The 11036-nt window shown below is 38.1% G+C and overlaps 1 protein-coding gene across 1 annotated transcript in view; it reads left to right on the top strand.

Moving 5' to 3' along the window:
• The window catches only part of LOC135226198 (probable G-protein coupled receptor Mth-like 1), a 134248-nt gene extending 124932 nt beyond the window's left edge, over positions 1 to 9316 (top strand). Inside the window, exon 7 of the mRNA XM_064265642.1 lies at positions 8489 to 9316. Within this exon, the coding sequence (XP_064121712.1) occupies positions 8489 to 9316 (828 nt within the window). The remainder of the gene's footprint in view (positions 1 to 8488) is intronic.
• The last annotated feature ends 1720 nt before the right edge of the window (positions 9317 to 11036 follow it).

Here is an 11036-nt window from a genome sequence, read left to right as displayed (position 1 = left end):
AGGCAGAATAGGACGCCCTTCAGAGAACATGCGGAAATGAACATGGGTTGGGAAAAGAATGATTCAGTTGCTATAGTAGATTCACATCAACCGTGCATTTGATGTCTAGGCCAGCCATTGACAGGGCTGGAAACTCTCAGTCTCTCTCGAGAGTTCTCATAGGAAGGATGTATGTTCCACCTCGCCTGAAAGACGTATACCTCAGGAGAGGTGGAACATAGATCCTATCCATGTGAACTCTCGAGAGAGACTGAGAGTTTCCAGCCCTGTCTTTGGCTTATCAACAGCCAATCAGGAGCGTTGTAAGGGTCTGGCCTAGACCTCAAATGCACGGTAGATGTGAATCTACTAGAGCAAATGAATCATCTGTTCGAGCACACGATGTCTCCTCGGATGGAATGATAAGTCTTTGAGACATGCTAATCCTTGTGAATCCTTGTAACATCACTGTAAACAAGCGGAAAGGTCATTTGAGCGAGCTTTTCATATAGAAGCACAGCTTTAGGGGAGTATCATTTCAGATATGTTGTAATGTTGACCTATTCATCATTGTCTTAGTTCATAATGTGCCCATATTGATGAGGAAAAAGCCTTAAAGGTATTTCATCTTTCCAAGAAATTACACAGAATGTAGGGCCAATATCTGCCTAGTAAAAGAAAACGGCCCAATAAAGAAAATGGCATCCTTTCATAAGTATTAGACTTTCCTCGTTCGTAATGGTACTATCGCCTGTTTTTAGGTTATATAGTGTAAAAGTAAACTACTGAGATGACTTTGTCTGTCCGTCAGTACTTTTTCCGTCCGCACTCTTTCTATCCGCCATCAGTTCTTAAAAACTACTGAGGCTAGAGGGCTGCAAATTGGTATGTTAATCATCCACTCACCAATCATCAAACATACTCAATTCCAGCCATCTAGCCTCAGTAGTTTTAATTTAGTTTAAGGGTAAATTTATTCATAATTGCGCATCTGGCAACGATATAGGACAAGCCACCACCGAGTGTGGTTGATGTTTCATGGCCCGCTGCTCGTACAGCATTATACCGAGACCACCGGAAGAGAGATCTGTTTTCGATGGCCTCGATCATAACTACTGAGGATAGAGGGCTGCAAATTTGTTGATCACCCACCCTCCAATCCCCAAACATAACAAATTGCAGCCCTCTAGCCTCAGTAGTTTTGACCTAATTTAAGGGTAGAGTTAGCCATGATCATGCTCCTGGCACCGCTATTGGTGCCAATAAAACAGGCCACCACCGGACCGTGGATGAGAGTTTCGTAAAGCATTAAACGTTGTACAGAAAACTCGATTGCGCCGAACTTCGACTCATTTTTCTTTGTTGTTAGGGCCGACGGCCACGATTGGCTGCAGCTCTCGTTACTCGGCGCCTATTGGTTGCAGTGATATCAGCAGTGGATTTTTACTCTTAGCATGACCTTATTATGAGGAAGACTGGACGAAAGAGAATAACTATTAAGGAAAATCCCCCCAAAATATCCTAGAGATTAAATACATGAGAACAGTTCTAGATGAAAAATGTTCACACGACTGAACCAATCTTGAAATATGGTCACATTTAGCTATGAGGATCAAATACCTTCACTCAGAACTTAATGACGTTATTCTGTAGAAAAAACTTTAAGGATAAATTCAACAGGAATAAAAAAGAAATAAATAACTGAATTGGTACAAAGAACTGAATACAAAACAAATAAGTTTTGCATTGTCAGAATGTTCTTGATATGAGAGAGAACGAAATAAGTAAGGGAAAAAAAATTTCAGTGGGTAATTAGACACAAACAAAATTTGTTTTGCGTTAATATCTTCACGACGAGGTGAGTGACAAATGGCTTTTGTAGGATAGTAATGCTCGCGATGAAAGAACAGAAAAAAAAAATATATATTCAAAAGACATAGTTGAGATGAAGTGTCAAATATTCACGCGTCAACGACAGGGAGAAGCCGAGGAAATAAATTCTTCTCAGTATAACCATTCGCATGCAAACACGACAACGTTGAGTCTCTCTCTCTCTCTCTCTCTCTCTCTCTCTCTCTCTCTCTCTCTCTACTCTCTCTCTCTCTCTCTCTCTCTCACACACACACACACACACAGGCACACACGCTCTCATATACACACACGCACTCTCTCTCTCTCTCTCTCTCTCTCTCTCTCTCTCTGAAATGACAGAAAAAGATAAGGAAAACAAAGAACAAGATAAAAGTATGGATGCAGAGATACTCATTGATACTACATATGAGGCTATAAAGCAGCATACCTACGAAGAAATAAATTACGATATGACAGCACAAAAGAAAATGCCGAAGAGGCTCTACCCAGATCTACACAATGACGGGAAAGAGGAAAAAATATACAAAAAAGACAAAGTCTGCAACCTTTTGAAAAGAGGGAATTGCAGATATGGAGAAAAATGTTACTACAAACATCCTAAGGTATGTCACAACTATGAAATATATGGTAAATGTGCATACTTAGATGGATATGAGGATGATTGCAGAGATCTACATCCAAAAATATGCAAAAACCTAAAAGAAGGAAAAGGATGTAAGTTCGACAAAAAATGTTCGTAAAAAATAATATGCACCCTGTTAGCCATGAAAAATAATCAAATAAATAACCAATCAAGCAATAAAATCCAAAAATAAGAAAGAAACAAATAAAGAGAGGAATGAAGAATATCAGGTAAAAGAAAAAAGCAAGCCATCAACGAGATATGCAGATGGTGCCAGCAAAATTTCAATGCATCAGCTCCAAGATTCTACTCAAGAGATAATAACTGTTTTTATTATGCAAGGGGATATTGCAGATATGGAGAAAATTGCAGATTCAGACACAAAATGAATAATTATGATGAAGGAAGAACAAATATTATGGAAAAGTTGGATTTTTTAATGTCAGAATTTCTGGAAATGAAAAAAAAGAACAACATACCAGAACAGGAAAGAGACATGGGAAAATCCTTATTATTACCAATATTAAATGAAGGAGAAAACACGCAAACCATCATAGTGATGAATGCGCAGGGTTTAGTTACGAGTAACTCAAAAAGAAAAATAGAGTACTTAGAAGAACTAACCAAATTGGAAAGAAAATAGATATAATGAATATAAGTGAAACTGGTATTCCCAAGAGACTGGGAATGATGATCAAATAAAAGGGTTTCAAACTTATAGATCAGATAGAAAAATAGGAATCAAGGGGGAACCGCAATATATGGGAAAGACAAAAACAAGGAAAAATATATGAGAAATATAGTAACTCAGAATGTGAACTAATAGCGGTAGAATTTGAATCTGAAAAATTAATGAACATAGTAATATATAGACCTCCTAATACTAAAGAGTTTGACTTAATAATAGAAAAATTGGATGATATATGTAGAAATCACAAGGACTGGACTATTCTCCTATCTGGAGACTTCAACTTTCCTTTCGTAGACTGGAAAGAACGAATAGGAGATTGTGGATGTACTATACATATAAAAAAGAGAGTAATAGTAGTGCAGAAGATAAGAGGCAATTCGAAAAGCTATTAGATATGCTACTAGAATACAACATTCAACAAATAAATCACCTGCCAACAAGAAAGGAAAATACTTTAGACCTAGTATTTGTGAACGAGATGAATTATGTTAAAGAAATAATAGTTTATAATGCGAGTATTTCAGACCATATAGAATTAACAGTCCATTCCAAAGCAAGTGAAAACAGAGATAAGCAAGAAATGAAAAAGTGGGAAGGATATGGAAAATACAACTTCTACAGTAAAAATATAAAAATGGTCAGAAATAAATGAAGAATTAAACAAAGATTGGGATAATATTTTCGTAAGTGATGACATAAAGGTAAATACGGAGATATTATATAAAAATATTAGAGAAAATAGTGGATAAATATATACCGAAGAAGAAAAGTAAACATCAGTCATGCATACCAAGAGACAGAAGGATCTTGTTCCAGAAAATCAGAAAGTGGAAAAAAAGGTCTAGCAAAAAAAAAAAAATGCATGGAAAGTTATAGAACTAAAAAGTAAGATAGAAAATGCAGAACAAAAGATTATACAATCAAAAGAAAATGAAAAACGGGACTTGGAAGAAAAAACCCTATTAAATATCAAGCAAAATCCCAAACTATTATACTCATATGCGAAGAAGATGAATAAAAGAAGAATAGAAATAGGCCCTCTAAGAATTGAAGGGAGATTAACGAATGAAAAAAAGGAAAATTTGCAACATACTGGCAGAACGATATAAGAGAGAATTCACCCTAGAATAGATAATGAAGATAATGATATAGAAGTAAGGGATGAAAATAGTGAATATTTAGCTGACATAGATATTAATGAAGCTGATATTGTGCAGGCTATTAATGAAATTAAAAATGGAGCTGCTGCAGGGCCTGATGGAATTCCTGCTATTTTGTTAAAGAAAGTAGTTCATTCTATCGCAAAGCCACTTGCAATATTATTAAGACAAAGTGTAGATACAGGCAAGATTTATGATGAGCACAAATTAGCATATATTACCCCTACTTTCAAAAGTGGATCAAGACTAGAGGCAAGTAATTATAGGCCTGTGAGTCTAACATCACATATTATGAAAGTGTATGAAAGGGTAATGAAGAAAAATATTATGAAACATTAATAAAAATAATTTGTTTAATAAAGGACAACATGGTTTCGTACCCGGAAAAAGTACACAAACCCAACTGTTAGTCCACCGTGAGAACATATTCAAAAATATGAAAAGCGGAAATGAAACAGATGTGGTTTATTTAGACTTTGCAAAAGCTTTTGATAAAGTAGACCATAGTATATTAGCGAAGAAAATTAGAAAAACACAAATATCGTGGATAAAGAAGGAAGATGGTTAAAAGAATTTTTACACAACAGAAAACAGATAGTTATTGCAAACGACGAGAAATCGGATGAAGCCAAGGTAATATCCGGTGTGCCGCAAGGTACGGTGTTAGCTGCAATACTGTTTGTTATTATGATTGAGACATAGACAATAATGTTAAGGATTCGGTAGTGAGTAGTTTTCGCAGATGACACAAGAATAAGTAGAGAAATTACTTGTGTGAAGATAGGAACGCTCTACAAAGAGACCTTAACAAAGTATATGATTGGGCAGAGGTAAATAGGATGGTATTTAACTCTGATAAATTTGAATCAATAAATTATGGAGACAGAGAAAGAAAGCTATATGCATATAAGGGACCTAATAATGAGACAATCACAAATAAGGAAGCAGTTAAAGACCTTGGTGTGATGATGAAATAGGAACATGTTATGCAATGATCAAATAGCAACTCTGTTGGCAAAATGTAAAGCAAAAATGGGAATGTTGTTACGGCACTTCAAAACAAGAAAAGCTGAACACATGATTATGCTTTATAAAACATATGTTCGTAGTCCACTTGAATATTGCAATATGATATGGTACCCACACTATCAAAAGGATATTTGCACAAATAGAGAGTGTACAAAGGTCCTTTACAGCTAGAATAGAAGAAGTTAAAGACCTTGACTACTGGGAAAGACTACAAATTCTTACAAAATTATATAGTCTAGAACAGGAGAAAGGAGAAGAGAAACGCTACATGATAATTCAGGCATGGAAACAGATAGAAGGAATAGCAGAAAATATCATGGAACTAAAAATATCAGAAAGAGCAAGCAGAGGTAGATTAATAGTGCCCAAAACTATACCAGGAAAAATAAGGAAAGCACACAGGACATTAATCCACTACGCACCAGCATCGATAATGCAGCGTCTATTCAATGCGTTGCCAGCTCATCTGAGGAATATATCAGGAGTGAGCGTAGATGTGTTTAAGAATAAGCTCGACAAATATCTAAACTGCATCCCAGACCATCCAAGATTGGAAGATGCAAAATATACCGGAAGATGTACTAGCAACTCTCTGGTAGACATTAGAGGTGCCTCACACTGAGGGACCTGGGGCAACCCGAACAAGATGTAAGGTCTGTAAGGTAAGGTCTGTAAGGTCTCTCTCTCTCTCTCTCTCTCTCTCTCTCGAACACAGACAATTCAGCAAATCGTAATATATCTCGGGTCAAGGGAGAAAAATTCATGGTGTCATGACGGAACGCGAAGGGTTATTGCTCTGCCCTTCCTATATTACTGCCCTAAGAACAAAAGGCTGCAAAAGGATGCAGCCAAGGATCAAATCCTGACCCTTTACTGCCCCCCCCCCTCTCTCTCTCTCTCTCTCTCTCTCTCTCTCTCTCTCTCTCTCTCTCTCTCTCTCCCACCTGCCGGATATCAAATACTCTATTGAAATTTACTACATTTCTCTCTGCTTTATCAGTCTAGTCTATTTATTTTTCAATCATTCTCTTTCTTCATTCCATCCTTAGAATCACTCTGTCATCTAGATGATTTCTTGGTCCTCCCATCACTCTCTCTGTCTCTGTCTCTCTCTCTCTCTCTTTCACACACACCTGCAGTGTGAGTGTAAGTTCTTTATTCCACTAGTTTCTCTCTCTCTCTCTCTCTCTCTCTCTCTCTCTCTCTCTCTCTCTCTCATGTTTTTATTTCCACTTCTTGTATCTCTCCTACATTAGCCTTTTCCTCTATTCCTTTCCTACATTTTTAATCACTCCTCTTATCTCTCTCTCTCTCTCGTTATCTGCATTTCTGACAAAGTTTATGCATATCGAATATTATAGGTAAACGAGACGAAAAATTATGAATGGTTTATCTTAAAGAGAGTAAGTCTGATATTATTTCGGATAAATAGACGCCCCCACCCCCCAAAAAAAGGTTTATTGAAACTTGCAATCAATCTCAGCGGTCTAATTCAAGGGCCAACTTGCCCTAATGAGATCGGGGAGCCAATAAAGTTTCCCAACATTGCGAGTTGTATAGCTTTCTAAAACAAAGGAAAACCCAGAGAAAGTATTTAAGAAAAGCGTGAAAACAAAGGAAGAAATCCAGCGAAAGTATTTAATAAAATCATAAGAAAAATCCAGCGAAAGTATTTAAGGAAAACAGGAAAATTTAATAATAAACGAAAGTGTTTAAGAAAATTATGAAAAAAAAATCAAACGAAAGTGATTCAGAAGAGCATGAAAAACAATAAAAAGAAAGTATTTAAGAAAATCATAACAAAATTTCGGCGAAAGTATTTAAGAAAATCATGATAAAATTCCAGCGAAAGTATTTAAGAAAAGCATAAAAGAATAAATAGAAAGTATTTCAGAAAACATACAAAAAAAAGATAAATAAATAAACGTAAGTGTTTAAGAAAATCATGAAAAAATCTAGCTAAAGTATTTAAGAAAAGCATGAAAAAAAAAATCAAAAGAAATTACTTAAGAAAATCAGGATTAAAAAATCCAGCGAAAGTATTTAAGAAAAGCAAGAAAAAATTCAAAAGAAATTATCTAGAAAAACATGAAAAAATCCAGCGAAAGTAGTTAAGAAAAGCATGAAAAAAATTAAACGAAATTGTTTTAAAAAGCATGAACAAAATCCAACGAAACTATTTAAGAAAAGCATGAAAACACCAACGAAAGTATTTACGAAATCATGACAAAAAAATCCAAAGACACTATCTAAGAAAAGCATAAAAACCAAGGAAAAATCCAAAATCCAGCAGAAGTATTTAAGAAAATCATGAAAAGAAAGAAAAAATCCAGCGAGAGTATTTAAGAAAAGCTTGAAAACAAAAGAAAAATCCAACGAAAGGGAGAAAGCGAAGATAGATGCTTGTGGGTTCTACGGACATCAAAAGAAAGGAAAGGCACAAAACGAAATATCGAATTACGTTCTCAGCGAAAAGGGAATGCGTACGACAGAGAGAGAATCTACCGCGTTGTACTTGGGAGTCGAGCTATTCCACCACAGACACAGCGGTAGGGACGAGGAAACAATACCCTTCTGTATTTCAAGCTATTAAAATGTATCGCCTCACTTTTGCGTGAAAATTTCATCAGCTCCTGACCCCCTGAACCTTGTATGTCGGGGGTGGGGAGGGGGGGTTTTGAGCGGCGCCACTAACGCCTTCGTCTTTAAAGGAAGAGTTGGTGTCGGATGATCTCCCTGGGGGAGGTTAGCCATGGAGAGGATCTAAATAGGATTACCTCAGGGAAATTTCACACAAAAATATAAGGACATAATGATTGATAACTCATTTCAGATTCAACAAGTTGAGAGCTGATGTCGGGTGAAGTCTGGTGTAGGTCCAGCGAGAAAAGAGTCCAGCGAGAAAGGAGACCAGCGAGAAGGGAGTCTAGCCAGAAAGGAGTCCAGCGAGAAAAGAGTCCAGCGAGAAAGGAGTCCAGCGAGAAAAGAGTCCAGCAAGAAAGGAGTCCAGCGAGAAATGACTCCAACGAGAAAGGAGTCCAAGGAGAAAAGAGTCCAGCGAGATAAGAGTCCAGAAGGAGTCCAAGAGAAAGGAGTCCAGCGAGAAGAAAAGAGTCCAGCGAGAAGGGAGTCTAGCCAGAAAGGAGTCTAGCCAGAAAGGAGTCCAGCGAGAAAAGAGCCCAGCAAGAAAGGAGTCCAGCGAGAAAAGAGTCCAGTGAGAAAGGAGTCCAGCAAGAAGGGAGTCTAGCTAGAAAGGAGTCCAGCGAGAAAAGAGTCCAGCGAGAAAGGAGTCCAACGAGAAGGGAGACTAGCCAGAAAGGAGTCCAGCGAGAAAAGAGTCCAGCGAAAAAGGAGTCCAACGAAAAAGGAGTCCAGCGAGAAAAGAGTCCAGCGAAAAAGGAGTCCAGCGAAAAAGGAGTCCAGCGAGAAAAGAGTCCAGCGAGAAAGGAGTCCAGGGAGAAAGGAGAGTTTCTCAGCCGAAAGGAAAGGAGTAAGGAGAAAGGAGTCCAGCGAGAAAAGAGCCCAGCGAGAAAGGAGTCCAGTAAGAAAAGAGTCCAGCGAGAAAGGAGTCCAGCGAGAAGGGAGACTAGCCAGAAAGGAGTCCAGCGAGAAAAGAGTCCAGCGAAAAAGGAGTCCAGCGAAAAAGGAGTCCAGCGAGAAAAGAGTCCAGCGAGAAAAGAGTCCAGTGAGAAAGGAGTCCAGCAAGAAGGGAGTCTAGCTAGAAAGGAGTCCAGCGAGAAAGGAGTCCAGCGAGAAGGGAGACTAGCCAGAAAGGAGTCCAGCAAGAAAAGAGTCCAGCGAGAAAGGAGTCCAGCGACAAAGGAGTCCAGCGAGAAAAGAGTCCAGCGAGAAAGGAGTCCAGCGAGAAAGGAGTCCAGCGAGAAAAGAGTCCAGCGAGAAAAGAGTCCAGCGAGAAAGGAGTCCAGCGAGAAAAGAGTCCAGCGAGAAAGAGTCCAGCGATAAAGGAGTCCAGCAAGGAAAGTTCAGTGAGATAAGAGTTCAGCGAGAAGGGAGTCTAGCCAGAAAGGAGTCCAGCCAGAAAAGAGTCCAGCGAGAAAAGTCCAGTGAGATAAGAGTTCAGCGAGAAAGGTCAATAGGGTGAATTCCAAGGGAGTTTATCCAGAAGAGCCAATATGGGGGTGAAATTGCAGGGGTTCAGGATGAAAAGAGTCGATTTGGTGTGAAATCCCAAGATGTTGAGCATGAAATACGTCCATGCGGGGGTGAACTCGCAGGCTGGGTGTTCAGCATGAAATGCATCAATATGTGGCGAACTCCCAGGATATTCAACGTGAAATACGTCCATGTGAGGGTGAACTCGCAAGTTGGGACTTCAGCATGAAATAAATCAACATGGGATGAACTCCCAAGAGGTTCAACATGAAAAGAGACGATGCACGGTGAACTCCCCGAGATTTCAGCGCAAAAAGAGTCGGCGTGGGGTGAACTCCCGAGAGAAGGCTCAGTATGATAAGAGCTACCAATTCCTGATCTTCCCGTTTTCTGAAGGGTTGGTTACAAGTTTCCCATCTTCTGTCTTCAAGTGATCTTCGATGTTTCTATTTGTTTCCCTCTAGGTGTCTTAAGGCTTCCTTCTGAGTAAGTAGAGTTTTATGTTGAAAGACTTTTGAGATATTCTCTTAATTTTTAGTTCTAAAGGTTATACAGATTTTTGTCTTTTAGGTATCAAAAACGTTTTCCATGTAGATCTCATTTCATGGGTCTTTTATAGGGCTTTAAGCCTTGCAGGCTCCAAAAGGTTTTCAGATAGGTTTCTAAAAGTCTTAGGTGCTCTATATTTCATTTTTATAGGTTAGCTATGAGTTTCTTCATGATCTACACAAGGTTTCTCCAAGGTTTCCAAAAGGTCTCAGCCGCGTTTCTAAATTTTGCAGATAGGTTTCTACAGCTTTCTCCATCGTCATGTTTTCATCGTAATGTACGGTTCGACTTCACTTTTTTTTTTTAGAATATCTTACCTCTTCATAGTCTCCTTGGTTGCTAAAAGATATCATCTGGTGTCTGATGAGTTTCGTACGGGCTTTGAAAGCGTTTAATAGATTTACGACCGTTCTTCTATTCCAATTAACGTTCCGTCTAAGTTTAGGAACATTTCCTATTTATCCTGTCCGCTTCCAATGTATCTCCCGTCTTTTTATTTTCAATTTTTTTTTTTTTTTTTTTTTTGTGGGGAGGTGGTTTAGTTTCCAAAAGGTTTCTTTTTCATCAGTTTTCGTCCCATGCAAAGGTTTCGCGCGAAGTTTTTGCTCAAAGGCTTCGCTATCATGGCTTAATTTTCGTGGACTCACTCAGAGGTCTCGCTTACTCAATTCCATTTCCGTGGCTTCACTTCCACGGGCGTAATTTTCAATGCCCAGCCTCCTGGAACTGGCAACTGTCAGAAGTGCAGCAGAGAACAGGAAGAAACATATATAGTTTCAGTCAATCGTAAAACCTCTCACTTGTTCAGACTAGTTTTGTGTACGGTAACACTTGCTCACAAACAATGCACACACACACATATAAACATACATATAATATATATATATAGATATGGATAGAGATATATATATATATATATATATATATATATATATATATATATATATATATTTGCAAGACGCAATTTCATTAATCTAACGGGCATGTATGTTAATATTCTATAAAATAAAACATAGATATA

The sequence above is a fragment of the Macrobrachium nipponense genome, chromosome 14, assembly GCF_015104395.2.
Source record: "Macrobrachium nipponense isolate FS-2020 chromosome 14, ASM1510439v2, whole genome shotgun sequence".
In the NCBI taxonomy this organism is placed as follows: domain Eukaryota; kingdom Metazoa; phylum Arthropoda; class Malacostraca; order Decapoda; family Palaemonidae; genus Macrobrachium; species Macrobrachium nipponense.
Note: the sequence above shows the minus strand (reverse complement) of the source record. Positions and strands in the feature narration are given on the sequence as shown.